This window comes from Aegilops tauschii, chromosome 7 (genome assembly GCF_002575655.3).
Source record: "Aegilops tauschii subsp. strangulata cultivar AL8/78 chromosome 7, Aet v6.0, whole genome shotgun sequence".
NCBI lineage: Eukaryota > Viridiplantae > Streptophyta > Magnoliopsida > Poales > Poaceae > Aegilops > Aegilops tauschii.
Window position 1 is genome coordinate 190700160 of NC_053041.3, and position 22592 is coordinate 190722751.

The 22592-nt window shown below is 46.2% G+C and overlaps 1 protein-coding gene across 2 annotated transcripts; it reads left to right on the forward strand.

The window, feature by feature from the left end:
• The first annotated feature begins 476 nt into the window (after nt 1-476).
• On the forward strand, nt 477-9414 carry LOC109733927 (enhancer of mRNA-decapping protein 4). Of its 2 annotated transcripts, XM_020293137.4 has the most exons (14): nt 477-1394; nt 2170-2219; nt 2435-2591; nt 2671-2889; nt 3312-3440; nt 3754-4291; nt 4386-4634; nt 4716-5236; nt 6334-6693; nt 6764-6883; nt 7728-7898; nt 8043-8198; nt 8445-8570; nt 8786-9414. In XM_020293137.4, the coding sequence occupies exons 1-14, from the start codon at nt 651-653 to the stop codon at nt 9092-9094; spliced, it is 3849 nt and encodes a 1282-aa protein (XP_020148726.1). In that variant the 5' UTR covers nt 477-650; the 3' UTR covers nt 9095-9414. The 2 variants fall into 2 exon arrangements, with proteins under 2 accessions (XP_020148726.1, XP_020148725.1); XM_020293136.4 differs by having other exon boundaries at nt 480-1394; nt 4386-5236.
• Nucleotides 9415-22592: the final 13178 nt, after the last annotated feature.

Consider the following 22592-nt stretch of genomic DNA (forward strand, 5'->3'; position numbering starts at 1 on the left):
GGAGTCCCTCCGCTCCACGACCCAGTTCCCGGAGTAGGCGGAGTTGTAGTTGAAAATCGTGGAGCGGGGAAACAATTGCAGGCGGAGTTGTAGTTGAAAATCGTGGAGCGGGGACACAATTGCTCCATATATTCTGTGATTTCGCAGAGCCGACGGAGTTGTATTGAAAATCATGGAGCGAGGAAATAGCTGTCCCACAGTACGATTTCGCGGAGCCGGCGAATTGTCGAATAACTCCTAAATCCAAGAAAATAAAAGCAACAATGCTAAGTTCAGAACTTGAATCCTGGTGGACTGGTTTCTTGACTACAGAAAAACTAATCATCCGAGCTACGCTCAATTCATTGTCTTAATCAACATTTAAGAACACATTCGTCCCTCTTTCCCTATTTTTTCAGAAACCTACACTCGTTTAATCTTAAACAAACTCAAACGTACATTCCTTTAAACTTCAACTTAAACTGATCATCATAAGAGGTGGCCACTGACAGCTGCCATTGCTCCCAAAATCCTCAAACCGCAAAAACCAGGGGAGCATCCTCTGTCTTCCTCCTCTGCCTCCTCCTTCCTCTACGTCTTCCTCCTCCACCCCCTTCCTCATCTCAACCCCACTTCAACTACAGATCCACCTCGACCTCGAGCGGCTTCCCATGGCGTCGCCCTCCGGAAACCCTAATCCCAACCCCAACCCCAACGTCCCCTTCGAGCTCAGCAGGCTCTTCAAGCCTCCCCCAAACCCTAACCACCCCACAACCGTGCCGACCCCCACTGGCATCTTCCCGGGCGCCCCGCCCGGCGCGCCGATGGCCACCGGGCCGCCGGGCCCCTACTCCTACCCGCCCGCCACCCCGCCCTTCCACCGCAACCAGTACCTCAACTACCCCACCGATCCCAACGCCGTCCACCTCCCCGTCGCCGCCTTCGCGAACCCTAACCCCGCCGCAAACCCTATCCCTAACCACAGCCCCGGCCCCAATCCGGGAGCTCGGCTCATGCAGCTGCTGGGCAACACCGCGCCCACCCACCTCGAGTCCGTGGTGTCCATGCCGCCTACGTCATCGGAGTTCTCTGGCGGCCCGGTGGCGCCGCTGCCAGCGATGCCGTCCGCGCCGCCGGCGAGGATGACAAGCACAAGCAGCAAGATGCCCCGGGGCAGGCTGCTGGGACCGGGGGACAGGGCCGTGCACGACGTGGACTCGCGGCTGCCAGGGGAGGCGCAGCCACCACAGCTGGAAGTGACGCCCATCACCAAGTACACTTCGGACCCGGGGTTGGTGCTGGGCCGGCAGATCGCTGTAAACCGAACGTACATCGTGTACGGCCTCAAGCTTGGCAACATCCGCGTGCTCAACATCAACACCGCACTCCGCTCGCTCCTTCGTGGGCACACACAGGTATGTCTTCTGTAGACTGATCGTACCAATAACTTTTTGCTGTTGAGTAGTTTATATGCTCAAGTGCCTTGTTGGAGCCCGTGATGTTAGTGCAGATTTGTTGCTCTATGCATAAGCATTAATTTGTGTGGCGAGGAAACGGTGTGATGCTATGGTGTAGACTATGCCTCAATCATAAATTCATTTCCAATGATGGGATGCATGGAAATTGATTGGTATAAACTAGATACAGATTAGTTCACCTGAAAAAGTTAAGTGTTGCATGGTGTATATACACAAAACATGCAATCTCAAAGTACGAACTCGCGCTGGATCTAGTGTTGTTCCCTACGTACCGGGGGCAGCAAATCTGGACTCTTATATTGCATATGATGACAGTCATATTCCAGTCTGAGGTCTTGACTACTAACTATTAACTAAATATGGGTGGGATATTTATTGGAAGGTTATGTTGTCAAGTGAAATAATATGGTGCTACGTGCAGCAGAAATCCAAAGGGAATAGCTAATATGCTTGCTGCATAAGCCAGGTTCAGGTTATTAATGACTAGTCATATTTATAGTCCACTGGAATTAATTCTTCTTTCTCATACTGACGGGTCCATTTGTCATCTGTTATCGTACTTATATAATATGAGCTGTACATATCTGATTTTCAGCGCCAATTTTTTATTAGTTCTGCATTTGTCTTGTTTCATGAGGTAATGTTGATTTTAGTTCGCATGAAGGTGCATTTCTTTATTATATTTAGCGTGGCCTTATTTTGTTTGCTGCAGAGGGTGACGGACATGGCTTTCTTTGCAGAAGATGTCCATCGTTTAGCAAGGTACTTCTATCGATATATGGGACCTTCTGGATGCCTTTTCTTATAATTTTAGGGTAGCTCTGTTGGGTACCTTTGCTACTGTGCCATCATTTTATTGGATGGTGCTCACCTGACAGAAGGGTGTAGTGCCCTCCAGTTATTGCACACCATAGCTGGTTTCATCACTAATCCTTCTCTTTCACACACAGTTAATATTTTGTTTTGCTTCTCGACAGTGCAAGCGTAGATGGGCGTATATATGTATGGAAGATTGACGAGGGACCCGATGAGGAAAATAAACCACAAATCACAGGAAAGATTGAAATGGCCATCCAGATAGTAGGAGATGCTGGAACTTACCATCCAAGAATATGCTGGCACTCCCATAAGCAAGTAGAGCCTCATCTATACCACCTGTCGCTTTCGGTGTCTTACTGGTTTTCTGTTAATGATTTATGCACTCATCTTGCAGGAAATTCTGTTTGTTGGAATAGGGAACTGTGTCTTAAAAATAGACACAACAAAAGTGGGAAGAGGAAGAGACTTCAGTAAAGAAGAGCCTCTTAAATGTTCACTTGATAAGCTCATTGATGGTGTGCACTTGGTTGGTAAACATGACGGGGATGTCACAGATCTGTCCTTATCTCAATGGATGACTACCCGTCTGGCTTCAGCATCAAAAGATGGCACGGTTTGTACAAAATATCCTGTTATTGGTTAAGAAACCTATACTTCATGATAGGCAATAGCACAGTAAATAAATGGTTGGCAAAGCAAATGATCCTGAACATCCCGCTTAAACTTCAGTTCCATTGCACATTCAATTTCAGATTTGTTTCGATTTAATTGATAGTGTCTAAAATGTTTGAATATGCTGTCCAGCTCCACTGTGAGCTGTATGCAACTAAAGCATGCTAGGACTGCTGATCTTAGTTCAGTTAATTTTTGTTATCCTGCTAGACATGGGCAAAAATGCCATTCTCGTAGAAGTTTCTTCTTTTGTGATGGCGATCTGGGAATAACCTACCTGTTCTTTTGTTGGCGCCATGTGACCAAAAGATACTCTCTGAATCTGTAGATGCAGTTTATTATGTGTACTGTTTATTTTGGCAGGTAAAAATCTGGGATGATCGCAGGACAGTGCCTTTATCTGTGATGAAACCGCATGATGGTAAAGCTGTTTATTCGGTTTCTTTCCTTACAGCACCAGAGCAACCAAATCATATAAATCTCGTTACAGCGGTATGCATTCTTCTACCCTCAGCAGCATGTTATTCTGTAAACAATGAATAACCACAACACAGTTGCCCAGTTCATATAGGATTGATTGAAGTCTCACCATGCTTAAACATCATGGCAGTGCCTGAAAACTGGAGTTAAATAGTGCAGAAAGGATCACTGTGTCCTAATTATAGTTTGCATAGGTTTTCCTGTTATCAGTATGTCGTTACGATAAACAATGCATGGACACTCTTGCAAACTTGGAAATTAATCTTGCGTATGCCTTCATTTAGCATAATTCTTTCATGGTGTTAACTTTTGTGAAATATCGCAGGGGCCTCTCAACCGAGAAGTAAAAATCTGGGCTTCCTCTGATAAGGAAGGTTGGTTGTTGCCAAGTGAATCTGAGACTTGGAGATGCACTCAAACTCTGGAACTTGTGAGTTCTCTGGAAAATAGGTTTGAGGAAGCATTTTTCAACCAAGTAGCAGTGTTGCCACAAGCTAGCCTTATTTTGCTTGCGAATGCCAAAAAGAACGCTATATATGCTATTCATGTTGAGTATGGTCCAGATCCTGCTTCTACTCGTCTGGACTATATAGCAGATTTCACAGTTGCAATGCCTATTTTAAGTCTGACGGGAACACATGAAAGCCAGCCTGATGGTGAACATGTAGTACAAGTCTATTGTGTCCAGACAATGGCTATCCAGCAGTATGGATTGGAGTTATCACTCTGTTTGCCTCCTACAGCTGATAACGCTGGGCTTGGTAGGGATCTGGCTATTTCCCATGTATATGAGAGACCTCTAGAAGTGGCATCAGTGGAGTCATCAACAGAAACTAAACCACTGAGTGATCATCAGGGAACAGGTAACACAATAGTAACTTAACACCCTATTGCTTCAGTTAATTCACACTCTTGATGTTGGTATTAAAATTTCATCCCCATTGTCTGTGTACACAGAAGTTGATACTGCTACTCATGTCTCATCCCCAACTCCTTCATCAAACATGGATAATGCTGGATCTTATGCAGAAGCTGTCTTGAGAAGAGATGCTTCAAGAGGTCCATCTCTTGGTGATCATGATGGGGACAAGTCATCTGTTGATTATTCAAAGAAAAGGATGGATTCTGATGGTACAAGTGGGCAAGGAGCATTTGATAGGAAGGATTGCTTTGGGAATGAAGAGCCAAGAGGTGGCCAGGTTGATGGTACAGTTTCAGATCCTCATCCCACGTTTAAGGTCGGAGTGAATGCCACACACTTGATTACCCCATCTGAAATTATTTCAGGTGTGCTCCCATCTGCTGAATCGACTGCTAATGGCAGCCCACAGAATGCAGAAATGGAGTCAAAACTTGTGGTTGAGAAAAAAGCAGATCAAAATATTGGATTTGAGGATGTTAAGGAGACCCAAATTGTTCAAGAGAAAATGGAGAGACTTAACATGTCTTCAGAGCAAACTGTAGAGACAATTAGTGAACGTTCGGTAACAACTGACAAGTATAGTGTGGAAGATTCACAGAGATCAGACCCCACACTTCTGAAACAACATTCTGGTGCTCGGGATGAAAATCTTCCAAGAAGAACAGCTGAAGCTACTGAAAACATCAATGGCTCTTCGTCAAGGAACTTGCAGTTACCCTCACCTACCAAAGAGGAGAAAGTTCTGCATCCTCAGGTGTCTGGGCAGATGTCTCCTCTTACAAGCACTTTCAACTCTACTGATTCATCACATGAACACCCAAGCAATACAAACCCTGCCATTGATTCTGTCCCGCAAGTATCTGCCATTCAAGGAAAATTGCAACAGGTGATTACAATAGAAGTTTCTCTCCCTTAGTGCTGAAACTTGTCTGACATTATTCGATGCTGGTAGACTTCAAATGATTTACATCGAAATAGTTGCTAGAAAATGTGCTAAGACTGCAGCCCAGTTAAACATGAACATTTGTTAGATAAATTGAGTTGTGGTTGATCAAAATTTATAGCCGATTTATCAGTTCATCCCCTTTGTTTTGATGGTTGAAGTAATTAAAACAGCTGGTTGGCTTTTGTTTAGTTACAAGAATGAAATTGTCACTCACCATTACATAAAAGGAAATGCCAGTTCTTTCATGTGATCCGGAATAAGTATGTGTGTTTCAGGTCAAGTAATAAGCCTGAAATTGAGATTCTAACCTGTGATTGTGCATTGCGCATCATTCCTGATCCGCATATTGAACTTTAGAGTTGGAAATAGATCATGGGCTTATCTACTTCTGACTTTCTGAGGACTGCTGCTCTCTAACTGCTTGTTAAAATGCCTTTGGACAATGCCAATGCATGTTGCTTGAATACAGCAGCATACAGTTAATGTTGTAAATCACCCGCAAAAAAAATAAATGTTGTATAACATCCTGGTTGTATAGTAAAAATTCTACTCCCCCCCTTCCAAATTAATTGAAGTTCTAGCTTCGTCCTAAGTAACTTTATTAAGTTTGACCAAGTATATAGAAAAATGTGCTAATATTTACAAAGTCAAATATATAGAGTATGAAATATATTTTAAGGCAAATTTAATGAAACTATTTGGTGCTGTAGATGCTCGTATATTTTTTCTGTAGTCTTGGTGAAATTTTAAAAAGTTTGACTTAGGACAAAGCTAGAACTTCCAAGTAATTTGGAATTGAGGGATTAGTTTCCAAGCAAGCGACTGTGCACCATATTAACCTCTAATCTTGATTGCACTGTCCTAGTTTTCTATAATTTCTGAACTATTCTTGTGTTCATGTTGTTCCATAATATGAAAGTATTTTTTGTTACTTGATGCCATGGAAGCATGACATAATTTATCTTGCACAAAGACAGTCTTAAATTTTAGTTCTGATGCAAGGCATTACGATATTGACAATGCTTGTGCCATTGCAGCTTATGGCAATGCATACTGACATGCAAAAGCAGCTGAACACAATTGTGTCTGCTCCTATTGCAAAGGAGGGCAAAAGGATCGAGACATCACTTGGGCGTAATATTGAGAAGTCCATAAAGGCTAACGTTGATGCCATGTGGGCTCGTATCCAGGAGGAAAATGCAAGGCATGAAAAGGTTGAAAGAGAGCGAATGCAGCAGATTTCTACTCTAATCACAACTTCTGTAAACAAGGACATTCCTGCTATACTGGAGAAATCATTAAAGAGAGAAATATCGTTGTTGGGACCCACCATTGCACGAACAACAACACCTATCATTGAGAAGTCCTTGTCTTCTGCTGTTTCGGATTCGCTTCAGGTTGGGGCTATTCTTGTTGTTCCCTATATTGTGATTTCCCTCATATTTCTCATCAATTTTTCCGTTTCAGAAAGTTCTCGGGGAAAAGGTTGCGAATCAGCTGGATAAGTCCATAAGTACGAAACTTGAAGCTACTGTTGCTAAGCAGATCCAAACACAGTTCCATACATCTGCCAAGCAGGCACTTCAGGTATGTATCTTTGGCGCGTATATAGTCCTTGTAGATCATTAGCAGCAAAGCTCTTAATTTCAAATGGAACATGGTAAGCATGATTTGTTTGTGCCAACTTGATTTGTTTTTTCACAGTTATTATGTTTCGTGCGCATTACATATTTAGGGGGTGTTTGGTTACAGGGACTTATTGGTGTAGGGACTTAAATAAGTCCCTTTAAGTCCCATCTAAACCAAACAGGAGGGACTTATAGGGACTTAAAGTGGGCATTTGGGACTTATGAAATAAGACTCTCAAGGAGGGACTTATAGTTGTAATATGGTCTTTTAGTCCATGTTAAGTCCCAGGAACCAAACAAGTAGGGACTTATTAGGGACTTGGGACTTATAAGTTGGGACTAAAAAAAGTCCTAGGACTTATGAACCAAACAGGGCCTTAGAATTGAATGGCTGGTGGAATGAACCTATCCTTGCATGGGATTGTGCACGTTGGAGTTGTTTTTAGGTGTTCTTTAGGAAGATCATATGGGTAGGTGATGTCTAAGAATAAGATCATGAAACATTGTATTTTGTGAGCAGATTTGTCGCATAGTGCCATGTAGCATGGGCATATCTCGTAGGCACACATCCATTCACTCCAAATACTGTACCATGCTAATTTAGTCAGCCAAGCACCTTGTAATTTACTATTTTGGCAACCAAACAAAATCTTGCATATCCAACCCCAACTTCTATAACTGTACATACAAAATGAGATTCCATTGGGTCACCAAGCAACTCACTACATATCTGGATCGGGTTATTACCATGGATGATCATTTTGTCAGCATTGATTTATTGCTTCTTAATTTGGGCCCTGCAGGATGCTTTACGGTCAAGCTTTGAGTCATCAATTATCCCAGCATTTGAACAATCTTGTAAGACAATGTTTGAGCAAGTGGATGGTGCATTCCAGAAGGGCATGTCTGAGCATGGTACTGCTATCCAGCAGCAGGTTGCAGCAGCACATAGTCCATTGGCACAGACTTTAAGGGTAGGCTTGCAAGTCTTTCATTTTGTTCTTATTACATGCAGTGCCAGAGGCCATAAATATGAAGACACAAGCTCTATATATTATACAGTTTTCCCATATGCTGAGTAATGCTCATACTTTCATTCTCATTTGATTTTTTTTCAGGAAACAATCAATTCAGCATCATCAATTACCCAGGGTCTTACATCAGAGTTACTTGATGGCCAGCGCAAGCTTTTGGCACTAGTTGCATCAGGGAACCCAATATCACATAATACTGCTTTGCAGCCCATCAACGGACCAATACCCAATCTCCCCGAGGTACTAAATACTAAATTTTCCACTCTCTAGGGGTCTACCTATTTGCTCTATCAGACTGTTTCCATCCTTAGCCTTCTGTACAATTGAATACGTGGGTTTTCTGAATATTGAAATAAGGGGTCTACCTATTTGCTCTATCTATTTGATAATAGTCTTAACCCCCCACCCCACCACAGTTCATTTGTGTGTTTTCTGAATATTGAAAACATCAAGCATTTGGTTTACTGGTTGTAATTGCTGTTTTAGGCTGATGTTCCACTGGACCCGATGAAGGAGTTAACCAGACTATTATCTGAGCAAAAAATCGATGAGGCGTTTACGATGGCTCTTCAAAGAAGTGACGTCTCCATGGTATCTTGGTTGTGCTCTCAGGTATTGGCCACACTTCAATTTTTTAAGTGTGGTTGGCTTATTCCCCATTTTCTTGAGCAAATCAAGAGATGTAGACATACAAATTTGCATCTTATAGTTAGTCCATCTGATGCACCCATGCTTTCGTTACACCATGGAGAAACACTTTCATCAGGCCATACAACCTTTTAACTAGCATATGTATAAGTGTTGATACCTGATACCCTTTCTGGCAGGTTGATTTGCAAGGTCTGTGTAGACTGAACCCCGTTCCTCTGAACCAAGGGGTCCTTCTGGCCCTTTTCCAGCAACTGGCATGCGACATAGCCAACGACACACCCCTGAAGCTTCAATGGATGACAGCGGTCGCCATGGCAATCCAACCAACCCATCAGATGATTGCAGCGCATGTGAGGCCAATATTTGAGCAAGTCTATGGCGTCTTGGCCCGCCAACAGTCGGTACCAGGAACCAGCCCACTGGAAGCCAACAACATCCGCCTAATGATGCATGTAATCAACTCGGTGATGATGACCCACAAGTGATATGATAGGGCGTATTCTGTAGCCGCTGTAAGTTTGAACCACCATATGATCTATTCGTGAGCCCGTGTACAGAGGGAATTTTGAGAAGTGGCTCTTGAACCGGCAATGTGGCAGTGATACCATACTCCTACCTAGAAGGTGTTGTAAATTGGTTATGTTCGAGCCCGTACTTATGGCGCCTACCACCTTGTTTGGTGGAGCGCTTTAGCTCGTTACTTGCATTCCTTGCACATGCGTTGAGATGTTTGTGGCCACCGTGCCAGTGTCGTGTGTGAATCCTGACGCTGACGATGGCAGTTTAAACGTTTTGGTGTGAACCATGGAGCTGCCGCGGCCTCGATGATGTCAGTTTGTTTATTTTGGTAAAGAGGGAGTTGGGAGTCCTGTGTACAGAGGGAATTTTGAGAAGTGGCTCTTAAACCGGCAATGTGGCAGTGATACCATATCCATACCTAGAAGGTGTTGTAAATTGGTTATGTTCGAGTCCGTACTTATGGTGCCTACCACCTTGTTTGGTGGAGCGCTTTAGCTCGTTATTTGCATTCCTTGCACATGCGTTGAGATGTTTGTGGCCACCGTGCCAGTGTCGTGTGTGAATCCTGACGCTGACGATGGCAGTTTAAACGTTCTGGTGTGAACCATGGAGCTGTTGCGGCACCGACGATGTCAGTTTGTTTATTTTGGTAAAGAGGGAGTTGAGAGTCCCGTGTACAGAGGGAATTTTGAGAAGTGGCTCTTGAACCGGCAATGTGGCAGTGATACCATACCCCTACCTAGAAGGTGTTGTAAATTGGTTATGTTCGCAATGTGGCAGTGATACCATACCCCTACCTAGAAGGTGTTGTAAATTGGTTATGTTCGAGTCCGTACTTATGGCGCCTACCACCTTGTTTGGTGGAGCGCTTTAGCTCGTTACTTGCATTCCTTGCACATGCGTTGAGATGTTTGTGGCCATCGTGCCAGTGTCGTGTGTGAATCCTGACGCTGACGATGGCAGTTTAAACGTTCTGGTGTGAACCATGGAGCTGCCGCGGCACCGATGATGTCAGTTTGTTTATTTTGGTAAAGAGGGAGTTGGGAGTCCCGTGTACAGAGGGAATTTTGAGAAGTGGCTCTTGAACCGGCAATGTGGCAGTGATACCATACCCCTACCTAGAAGGTATTGTAAATTGGTTATGTTCGCAATGTGGCAGTGATACCATACCCCTAACTAGAAGGTGTTGTAAATTGGTTATGTTCGAGTCCGTACTTATGGCGCCTACCACCTTGTTTGGTGGAGCGCTTTAGCTCATTACTTGCATTCCTTGCACATGCGTTGAGATGTTTGTGGCCACCGTGCCAGTGTCGTGTGTGAATCCTGACGCTGACGATGGCAGTTCAAACGTCTTGGTGTGAACCATGGAGCTGCCGCGGCACCGACGATGTCAGTTTGTTTATTTTGATAAAGAGGGAGTTGGGAGTTGGAACACGCGAAAGTTTTGATGCATCCTCAGCGCGCTGGTTCTGTGTCGGCCAATGGAAGAAAGAAGGGTCGTGCTAACGTCTGATCTACGCAGGACACTGTAATCTACTCCCTATCCCTCCGTTCCGATTTAGTCGTCGCGGCGTTTTTTTTTGCGAAAACCCCCTTCATCTATTTCCGACCGAACCCGCGAGGACCGCGCTCACTCTCTTCTCCGGCTGGCCGCCGCGGTCCGCTCAGTGCTCTTCTCCGGCTCGCCGCCGCGCTCTCTCCCCTCCCCACCCACCTTCTATCGCGTCGCCGCGCTCTCCTCCCCCACCTTCGGTGGCCTCTCCGCGCTCCTCTCCTCCTTCCCGCGGCGAACTTCAAAAAGCTTGGACCTTTGAGTTCAAGCTGGCGACGGATTCCATCGATGCGAGGCCGAAGGCGCCAGATCCAGACCACCACCAACACAACGCCGGCGACTGGACGCCACGGGGACGCCGACGAGCTGCTGTCGTCCACCACGACGCGACGGTGGCGAGTTGGCACTGTCAGGGACGGACCTGCAGGCAGGAGGAGAGGAAGGCAGCACCCTTCACAGCCGCCAAGCTCCTGGCGCCGGTGGCCGCGAGCTTGAGGGGAGGAGACCTCCTTCCCTGCATCCTCCTCTGCCGAGGCAGCCGGCGAGGCGCCCCTGCTCTGGTGAGACAAATCCTTCTCTCTAATGCAAAAAAATTCGATCAATCACATTTTGATGTTGCCGACACGGTTCGTGCAATCACATCTGCATAGATAGTTGAATCAAATAGAGTATTGCCTGCCGCTGCTCAGTTTTTTGTTTTCTGAACTGCATTGTCGACTGGGTCCATCAGAACCTGTCTGAACTTTGAATTTTTATCTTGTGGCACCATCAGAGATAGACTGAATTTTTATTTTGTTTACCATTTAATCCCCCAAGCCAAGTCTCTATGCAATCTTCAGCGTTTGCAAAGTGGTAATCAAACAGATTGAACAAGGGGAGAAAGTACTCCACCTCTATGGATCTGAACATTCCTCTATGGATCTGTACATGTCTAGCCATGGGGACAGGTGAAAAAAAGGGGAGTAGATTCATCCCCACAGCAAAACAAGCATTGTTTGATACACTTTCCACCTCTATGGATATGAACATCTCTAGTTAGTATACTTTGATTAAGCACTAGCCAAATGAATGTTTTGATTCTTAAGGTATTTTCATCTTCCACATGAATTAGTAATTTTTCATTATGGGTAGAGCTCTTGCAACTTGCAAGATGACAAAGTTAGTTTTGCACAGCACACATGGATTACTTTTGGAGAATTATTGCTTTTCGGAAATGGACAAATTAAGGAATACTCCACATCCAGAAAAGGAGTAAGAAGCAGGTGGAGCCTGAAATCACTGCAGCATGAGTTCTCTATTGCAGGAAAATAATGCAGCCTCCACATCCATCAACAAAGAGGGGGGGGGGGGGGGCGCACACACATTAACAGCTCATTAAGCAAGAGGAGATAGCAGGACCATCCAGTTAAATCTCATTCTTATCTTCTTCTTCTTTCTTCCCTTGAGAAATTAATCAATTAATTATAAGTAGGAGTATTTTACAGAGGAAGATGCAAAAACAGTTACTGGTCATTCAACTTATCTAAATCTTCTGCCAACATCACCTTATCCGAATCTTCTGCCAACATCACCTTATCTGAATCTTCAAGTACTCATGGCTGCAAATGTCATTCAGCTCCTGGTTCTCTTTTCCTGCTGCTTGGAGGCTACTGGTACTCGAAGGGTGTTTCTACCGCTTGAAGGAGGTGGCTGCTCTTTTCCTGCTGCTCGGAGGCTACTCGTGCTCTTTTCCTGCTGCTTGAAGGCTACTGGTACTCGAAGGGTGTTTCTACCGCTTGAAGGAGGTGGCTGCTCTTTTCCTGCTGCTCGGAGGCTACTCGTGCTCTTTTCCTGCTGCTTGAAGGCTGTTGTTGCTCTTTTCCTGCTTCTTGGAGACTGCTAGTACTCGAAGGGTGTTTTTGCTGCTTGAACGCTCCTAATTCTCTTTTCCTGCTGCTTGGAGGCTGCTGGTATTCGAATGGTGTTTCTGCTTCTTGAAGGCTGTTGCGGCTCTTTTCTTGCTGCTCTTTTCCTGCTGCTTCTGCTGCTAAGATTGCTTCTGCCTCTTCTATAAAGGCTATGGTCTGTTCAACTAGCTCACGGTCGATAGATAGAGCTATAGGAAGCCGTCCTTCTGCCTGCCGGCGTCCTTGCTCATGTGAGGGATCGAGTAGTCTATTGCTCCTTTGTTTCTCATTTCCTCTCGGATGCATGACTGCAGCGTCATGAAGCTTCTAGCTAGCTTATCAACCGGGTAGTTTCGATATTCCTCCTCCACACCTTCTATCAGTTCCCTGATGCTTTGAGGTGCTCTGCTATCGGTGTGGGACTAGAGAGACCTGAATATGCAGAGATCAAGAATGTTTATGTCGGGACTGTTTGGAGGCTGTTGAAGCAACTTAATTTCCAAATCAGTCTGTTCTACGACTTGTCGAAAAACCGGGTCATCGGGAATAATATGTGGTGTGGCATTATCTTGTTGGATATAGATTGTCCGTCCTTCATCTTCGTCCGGCCAGCGCTCTTGGATCGCAGGAATAAGTTTCTCACACATGTAATACCTCATTACATCTCGTGTGACTTTCAATGATTTGAGCTCGAGTGTCCCTTTATCTCTATTTTCACTCGTTCTTTGAGCAGGAGACTCTGTGACAAAAGCCCAAATGCCGAGCTTTCCATCAAATGTGACCTCACCACCTTCGCCATATCTTGGTTTAGCCACGGCAGCGAGAAACATCACCTTGGTGATGCTATCCTTATGATGCAAGGTGCGCAAGGGGTCGGGTTCTTGGGAAGCAAATAGTAGTTGTTCACCTCCCCAGTTGTGACGCCCTGATAATTAAGCTACAGTGAACCTCTGTTAATGATGCCACGTCACCTCGGTTATTGTCGTCAATCTCCCGATGATTCAATCCCGTTCGAATTCAAAATTCAAACTCAAGTCAAACGGCAAAAGTTTTCAAACATTAAAACTAAAATGTTCTATTTGTGAAAAATAATCCCTAGCTAATAATGGTGAAGAAACCCCATTTTTATAAAATGTTTAAATACCCTTAGGTGATTAAAACAGTAGCAAAAACCAATATTTAAATGCTTTTATAATTAACAAAATACTAAACTAAATTGCTTTGGGGTCAAACCTTTTGTTGTAGTGGGTTTTAATGTATTACTAAATTAGGGATCATTTTAATATTAGATAAAAACTAAATGAAAGAGAAACTAGAAATAAAATAGAAAAGAAAAATAAATAAAAAGTAAAAAGAAAACAAAAGAAAAGAAACCCCGGCTCCCCAAGGGCCTTGGCCCAGTGGCCCAGCTGGCCGGCTAGCCCAAACCGGCCCAGGCCGCCCCCCTCACTCCCTTATCCCCTGTCCCCGAACCCTAGCGCCCACTACCCCCCCCACTTCTCCCCGATCCCCTTCTCCTCCCCATCTGGATCGGGCAACTGCCCCGAGCCCATCGCCCCACATCGCCGGCGCCCTTCCCACGCGCCCGTCGCCGTCGACCGCCTCACCTCGCCGACCCCTCCACCGATGGACCCCCCCCCTCGAGCATCGTAGCCGCCCTGGCTTCGCAGGACGCCGCACCGAGGACACTGCACCGCCCCGACGCCATTGAAGTCGCCATCGCCCCGCTCCCCGCCGTCGCCCAATGCCGCCTCTACCACGCCTTCCTCGCCGGACGCCATCGTCTTCGTCCTCTTCGTCGCCGAACCGCCCCGACCTCGTCGCGTTGTCCCCGTCTTCCTCCCCGCGCCCCACTGCCCATCCCCTACGGCCATCGTGAGCCCCTCCTCTCCTCCTCTCTTCCCCCGCGCCCGTAGCTCACCGCTCCGGCGCCCGTCGCACGCGAGCCCCGCTCACTTGCCGCCCTTGCCGTCCGCCGTCCCGCTTCGCTCTGCTCGCGGGCGCGCCCTGCCTCGCGCGGCCTCCCGCCCTGCCACTCGCTGGCCTCGCCCCACTTCACATCCCCTCCCCCGCGCGTGACCTGGCCACTCCGGCCACCGCTCGCTCGGCCTCCCTCGCCTCCCCTCCCCTCCCTGTGAACCGCTCCGGCCAGCACCGCCACTTCCTCCACCGCCGCGCCGCCCTGTCCCCTCACCCCGCCACGCCGCTGCTCCGGCCCCGGCCACGGGCCACGCGCCGACACCTTCCTCCCCTCCTCCCCTGCTGGCCGCGTCGGGCGCCGGCGCCCACGCGCCCGCTCTGGCCCCGTTCCGGCCTCGCTGTGCCCTGGCTTCGTCCAGTGGCCGCGTGCGCGCGGCACAGCCGTGGCTGGCCGGCCACAGCCGCCGCCCCACCCTGGGTCACTGACCACAGGGGGCCCCGCCCTGGCCAGATAGGCCTATGACACATGGGCCCCGCCCAGAGAACGTTTTAATAAAAAATGATTTAAAAAAATTAAATTAATTAAATTAAATAAATAATAAAGATAATTAATTAACTTAATTAATCCTGTTAATATTAACAAATTAAGATTAATTAACCTAATAACTAATTAACCTAATTAACTACTATTAATTAGCTAACAGCCCCTGACAGGTGGGACCCACCTGTCAGGTTGACCAGGTCAACGGTCAACGTTGACTGCTGACGTCATGCTGATGCATTAATTCAATTTCGAATTAAATTAATTTATTAAATTCTAAAAATAATTTAAATCTTTAAAATTTAATATAAAATAAACCGTAGCTCGGATGGAAAAACTTTGTACATGAAAGTTGCTCAGAACGACGAGACGAATCCGAATACGTAGTCCGTTTGTCAGCCACACGTCCCTAGCATAGCGAACATGGAACTTTCCCCCTCCGGTTCATTTGTCCGAAAACGTGAAACACCGGGGATACTTTCCCGGATGTTTCACCCCTTCGCCAGTATCACCTATCCCTACGTTAGGTCACCCCTAGCACAACGTATCGCCGCATCTTGCGTTGTGTTACATTTGATTGCTCTGTTATTTATTGTGTTCCCCCTCCGTTACTTCTTTCCGGTAGACTCCGAGGCCGCTGCCGATGTTCGTGTGTTCGACTACATCGAAGACGACCCCTCCTTCTTGCCAGAGCAACCAGGCAAGCCCCCCCTTGATCACCAGATATCGCCTATTCTTCTCTCTACTGCTTGCATTAGAGTAGTGTAGCATGTTACCGCTTCCCGTTAATCCTATCCTGATGCATAGCCTGTCATTGTTGCTACAGTTGTTACCCTTACCTGCTATCCTACTGCTTAGTATAGGATGCTAGTGTTCCATCAGTGGCCCTACACTCTTGTCCGTCTGCCATGCTATACTACTGGGCCGTGATCACTTCGGGAGGTGATCACGGGTATATACTATATACATTATATACATGACACATGTGGTGACTAAAGTCGGGTCGGCTCGAGGAGTACCCGCAAGTGATTCTGATGAGGGGGCTGAAAGGACAGGTGGCTCCATCCCGGTAGAGGTGGGCCTAGGTTCCTGACGGCCCCCGACTGTTACTTTGTGGCGGAGCGACAGGGCAGGTTGAGACCACCTAGGAGAGAGGTGAGCCTGGTCCTGGTCGGCGTTCGCGGATACTTAACACGCTTAACGAGATCTTGGTATTTGATCTGAGTCTGGCCATTTGGTCTATACGCACTAACCAACTACGTGGGAAAGTTATGGGCACTCGACGTCGTGGTATCAGCCGAAGCCTTCGTGACGTCAGCGACTGAGTGGCGCGCGCCGGATTGGACTGGAACGCCAGCTAGGCTAGGTCTGCTTCCGGCCGCGTTCGCAACGTGCAGGTGTGCAATGGGCGATGGGCCCAGACCCCTGCGCCATAGGATTTAGACCGGCGTGCTGACCTCTCTGTTGTGCCTAGGTGGGGCTGCGACGTGTTGATCTTCCACGGCCGGGCATGACCCAGAAAAGTGTGTCCGGTCAAATGGGATCAAGCGTGTTGGGTTATGTGGTGCACCCCTGCAGGGAAGTTTATCTATTCGAATAGCCGTGTCCGCCGGTAAAAGGACGACCCGGAGTTGTACCTTGACCTTATGACAACTAGAACTGGATACTTAATAAAACACACCCTTCCAAGTGCCAGATATAACCCGGTGATCGCTCTCTAACAGGGCGACGAGGAGGGGATCGCCGGGTAGGATTATGCTATGCAATGCTACTTGGAGGACTTCAAACTACTCTCTTCTACATGCTGCAAGATGGAGGCTGCCAGAAGTGTAGTCTTCGACAGGACTAGCTTCCCCCCTTATTCTGGCATTCTGCAGTTCAGTCCACTGATATGGCCCTTTACACATATACCCATGCATATGTAGTGTAGCTCCTTGCTTGCGAGTGCTTTGGATGAGTACTCACGGTTGCTTTTCTCCCTCTTTTCCCCCTTTCCTTTCTACCTGGTTGTCGCAACCAGATGCTGGAGTCCAGGAGCCAGACGCCACCGTCGACGATGACTCCTACGGCACTGGAGGTGCCTACTACTACGTGCAGCCCGCTGACGACGACCAGGAGTAGTTAGGAGGATCCCAGGCAGGAGGCCTGCGCCTCGTTCGATCTGTATCCCAGTTTGTGCTAGCCTTCTTAAGGCAAACTTGTTTAACTTATGTCTGTACTCAGATATTGTTGCTTCCGCTGACTCGTCTATGATCGAGCACTTGTATTCGAGCCCTCGAGGCCCCTGGCTTGTATTATGATGCTTGTATGACTTATTTATGTTGTAGAGTTGTGTTGTGATATCTTCCCGTGAGTCCCTGATCCTGATCGTACACATTTGCGTGCATGATTAGTGTACGGTCAAATCGGGGGCGTCACACCAGTCATGTTGAACCACTTTTCGTCCATGTAGGCTATGTTGTCTAATTCCCGTGTTGCAAACCAATAATCTTCACACATAGCTAAGCACCATTTCAATCTCTTTACAATGTTGGATAGGTTTAAGCGGGGCCTCACCTTATTACTGTGACGCCTCAAATGACCCCACTCAAACCTTGAGTGTAAGGTCGTGCAACTTACACCCAATGCCTTTGACAGACCTCGCAATGTTCTCCTTCTATTCAATGGGATTGTCACCACCCTCGACAGATCCAAATCTTTCCGCTTGCGGCCAACTCTACCTGGCTTTTGATTTGAGACATCAACTTTCTCCCCTTGTTCAATCTGTTTAAGAGCTCTTTCCCATATTCTCTCAACAGTTCTTACGGTTGTATCGAGTAGGCTAGCAATGACCTCCTTGTCTTTTTTCAGAACTTGTCCATTTTTGGTCTTGATCACCGTGAGTGCAAAATAAATACCATATCTCTCCTCATTTGTGAGTTCTCTGCCTTCCTCATGAATTGGTTTCTGTACAGCACTTGCTTCCTCATGAATTGCTTCCTCTACACCACTTGCTTCTTCATGAATTGGTTCCTCTACACCACTTGCTTCTTCCCCTGTCAAATAAGCAGCAAAAGATAAGTCATCTAGCAATTGCAAATAATAAGAGTAGATCATGAAAATGAAAATAAAAATGCAAAAGTTTTGGAGGTAGTACCTGTTGCTTCATTATTGACTGGTTCTTCATTGTTGTATTGTTGTTGACTGTTGTGTTCTTCCTGTTGATCTGCAGGTTCTGAGGCATCATCTTGTTGAGGACTCATGTTGAGATCAATCCCAAACATCATTGCGGCGGTGGAGCACTTGCTCGGGTACTACTGTTCATGATCCAATAAGAAAGAACATCCTGGTCAAGATAAATACTCCTCCAAAACTCAAATGCTAGACTGAAACTGCAACTGCTAGACTGAAACTCAAATGCACTAGGAATTGTTTGCAGAGTAGACCTATATGCTTGAGCCTACAAGGAGAATTCTTTGCACTGCTGCTCCTCTTCCTCTACTACAAGAAGAGAAGGGAGAAGAAGAGAGAGCAAGTGCTATACTAACTACAGTACTCCAAGAACTACACTAATTGCTGAATTAGGAGCAGGAGTACAAAATTCTTTGCGCTTCTACTGTTAATGGAGTACTTGTTGACACTTCAAAGATTTAAGTTAATTAAAGGAAAAGATTCAGTTTATTTTGCACTGACACTTCAAAGAAATCTGTAACTTGCTGACAATAATCAACCAATATATCAATACTTGTCATAAAAGGGGAAATGACAGCAAGAGTTATCAATACTTGCCAACAGAAAACAAAGATAGTGGATGAAAAAATTAGGATAACATGTTTATATTGCCGATACAAATATGTGCACAAATACTCACATGCTACTGCTGCAAGAAGTGCTAGCAAATGACTTAGGTGTACTCCAGTTTAGAAGTGCTAGCAAATGACTTAGGTGTACTGCAAGTACTGTACTCCATTTTATGCTCATTTGCCTATCAGGGACAAGTACTGTACTCCATTTCCAACAAGTCTGGTGGATGGTGGATCACCCTTTTTTTCCACTGGTGGATGGACTGGATGGAGCTGGTAACTGAATTTATTTAAATTGGTGAAGTGAAAAGAGGAGGACCTTCAGTGGTGGCTGTGTGTTTGAATGTACAGAGAGTAGGAGTACTGGCATCAATTTTAAACAAAACTGAACTACTCCTTCAAATCATGCCCTAAATTAAATAACACTAAACAAATTTAGTACCCCTAATTAAACAGATCATCCACTAATTAAACAGATACTCCTAAATGTACTCCTGCTCCTAATTAAACCAGTTAAGTGAATTTACTACTCCTGCTCCTAATTCAGCAGTTAAATGTACTCCAGCAGCATCAACTACTCCAGTTAAATGTACTCCAGCAGCATCAACTACTCCAGCATTCAGCATTCAGCATTCAGTAGGATTAGTATTCAGTATAATTGTGTTATCAGCAACATTCAGTATTCAATTTCGCTTTAATTCAGTTTTGCTTTACAATCAAACAGGGAGGCATTCAGCATCCAGCATCCAGTGTTCAATTCCAGCATCCAACAGGGAGGCATTCAGTAACTAGGGGGCGGGGCGGGGAATACCAGCAGCAGCAACAGAGGCGGGGGCGGGCGCGACCGTCGGAGCAGGACCAGCGCGGAGAGGAAGACCCTGGCCTTGGAGGAGAGGTTGAGCAGGGCCAACGCGGCGACGAACACCCTGGGCCAGAGCGGCGACGAAGACCCAGCGCCGCGACGGCGTCCAGAATTGTCCGCGGCGACGGCGACCAAGGTGGACGAAATCAAGGACCCAGTCGTCGATTTTGTGCTTCTCGGCACGATTCAGAGGGAGGTTACTGTTGGAGCAATCCCGCCACTCAGGTAGGCGAGGGCACAACCATGGTGGCTGCGCAGGTGGGCGGCGGCGCAGGTCGCGTCCGTGGAGTTACTGCGCGTCTCCTCCGTGACGACGCAGGTCGTCTCTTGCACAGGCGGCTGGGTCCCGTGAAGCGCGGAGATTCTAGCTGGGTGCTTAGGAGAACGGGGGACGGGGGAGGAAGACAGGGGATGGTGGCCGGAACCGGCGACGCGCGAGCGACGGTGGAGAACTGAGGAAGGAGACGAGGGCGTTTTTTCAAATGATTTAAAAGTATCAGGACGTGTTTGCAAAATGCATAATGTACAGCACGCGCAACGACTAAATCGGCACGGAGGGAGTACTAGTTAAGTGTTTAAATGTCACTGTAATCTTGTTAGTGTATAAAACGCTCTTAGATTATGAGATGGGGTGAGTAGTACATCAGATGCAAAAAATGTGGGTTGTGTAGCACTTTTTTTTTTGGCGAATAGTGTAGCACTTTTTACTTTGGGTTTACTCGTGTTGGAATCAGGAATCCTTATTGACACGGAAGGCTTATCTAGCCGTAAAAAAAAAGACACAGAAGGCTTATCAGTTACTCCTGATAAGGGAGTACTATCACAAATTTTTTTGAGGAGAAATTATTCTTTCACTGGAAATCTGTATCCTGAACTCTACGTGAAATGGAAAGAAAAACCCCCCTTTTCAAAAAAAAACCTGTTAAAATGTAGCATGGTCTCTTTGACGTCAGATTTACAAGATTTTCGAAAACAAATCTTCTGTAAGACAGGGCATAAAACGAAAGCCAGCGTATGTCTATTTCGAGTCCGCGATTCTCGAACACCTGAAGCTAAAATATATTGAGAGAAAAGCAGCTGAACAGTAGCAAGCTTGAATATATATTCACAAAAGCTACATCACCAGGACCAAGAGTGGCCCCAAAAAGACCAAAAAGTGGGGCCGGCTGCATAGGGGGACCGACGGCTGGACCCACATCACAACCTCTCCACTAACTTAGCACTAACTACGCCGAGGACACCAACACAGGCCGTTGCAGCTCATCCACGTTCCTGACTTCCTGGGAGCGATGCTATTGCCCATACCATGGCTTGGTGGATCACCACTTCACCAGCACTGGTCCGTCTCCCACCTCCGCACCCGCATCACGCCGCCGGCGCCCCCACCGCGGAACACCCCGAGCGAGCAGTCGTAGCGCGCCCTGGCCGCCGGGTCCGACAGCGTCTCGTACGCCCTCCGGATCTCCAGGAACGCCTCGGGGCCCCCGTGGCCGCAGGAGGCGACGTCGGGGTGGAGGCGCTTGGCCATGGAGCGGTACGCGGTCCTGATCTCCACCTGCGTCGCCGCGCGGCCCACGCGCAGCGCTTCGTAGAGCGAGCCCGCCGCCGGCCTCGCCGCGGCCACCATCGGCGGCGCCAGAGGCACTGCTCCCGCCATTGGCTAAGATCTTCTCGGCTCGCTTCGCTTGGTCGGGGTAGAGTTGGGAGCTGGGGGGTCGAGTGAGCTGGGAGTTGAGCACTTCGGGTTGGAGCGCGAGGGGAGCTGAAGCTTGTGATTATGAAGGGTCCATGCATGCCAGCGTTTGGGGATAGGTTTGGATGTAGGTGGTGGAGAGGTGGGGACATGACATCGATCACTTAGGTTGGGGATGGGACGTCACTGTCGAGTGTCGACTGTCGTCTAGAAGGAAGGCGGGAATGGATTTCCGTTGGTGTCGCACATTGGATCGGCCGGTTCTGTGGCGCCGTCGCTGTGGGCCCTGCCTTCTAGAACGACATCATCACTCTAGCTTACCAATACTGATCTGATCGCTATTTTTTTAAATAATACATTTTTTAATTAATTTTCATAAATATTACGCTGGATAAAAAAAATTCAAAAATAATACACTAGTTGGCCCACAGCAGGCCGATTGGATTGCAGTCGGCCTACAGCTGGCCGACTGGCCCCTGTCGGCCCATTGTGGGCTGATTGCGTCCTGTCGGCCCACTGTGGACCGACTGAAGCTAATTGGCTCGTTGTGGGCTAATTGTTTTTGCAAAAAAGTAGGCATAAAAAATATATGTTTAAAAAAATGTTAATCATGTAATTAAAAAATGTTAAACGTGTATAAAAAAATATTCCTGATGTATACAAAAAATGTACAATATATATGCAAAAAAGTTGACATAAAAAATATGTTTTAAAAAGTGTTAAGCATGTATTTAAAAATTGTTAAATGTGTGTATAAAAAATGTTCCTTATTTATACAAAAAATATAGAATGTGTATGAAAAAAAGTTGACACCAAAAAAATATGTTTGAAAAGTTGACATTTTTTCAAATACATGATTAAAAATTGTTAAATGTGTGTATAAAAAATGTTTCTTATCTATTAAAAATATATATAATATGTATGAAAAAAAGTTGACACCAAAAAACTATGTTTGAAAAAAATGTTCCAGTTCCATACAAAAAGAGCAACCAATCATGCTTAGGTCCGTGATGCTCCCATACCGGATCCGGAGCTGAAACATTTTTTTATACACGTTTAACCTTTCATTCCAATACATGAAACATTTTTGTGTACTCATTGAACATTTTTTCAAATACATGATTAACATTTTTTTCAAACATAATTTTTTGGTGTCAACTTTTTTTCATACACATTCTATATTTTTTGTATAGATAAGGAACATTTTTTAAAATACATGATTAACATT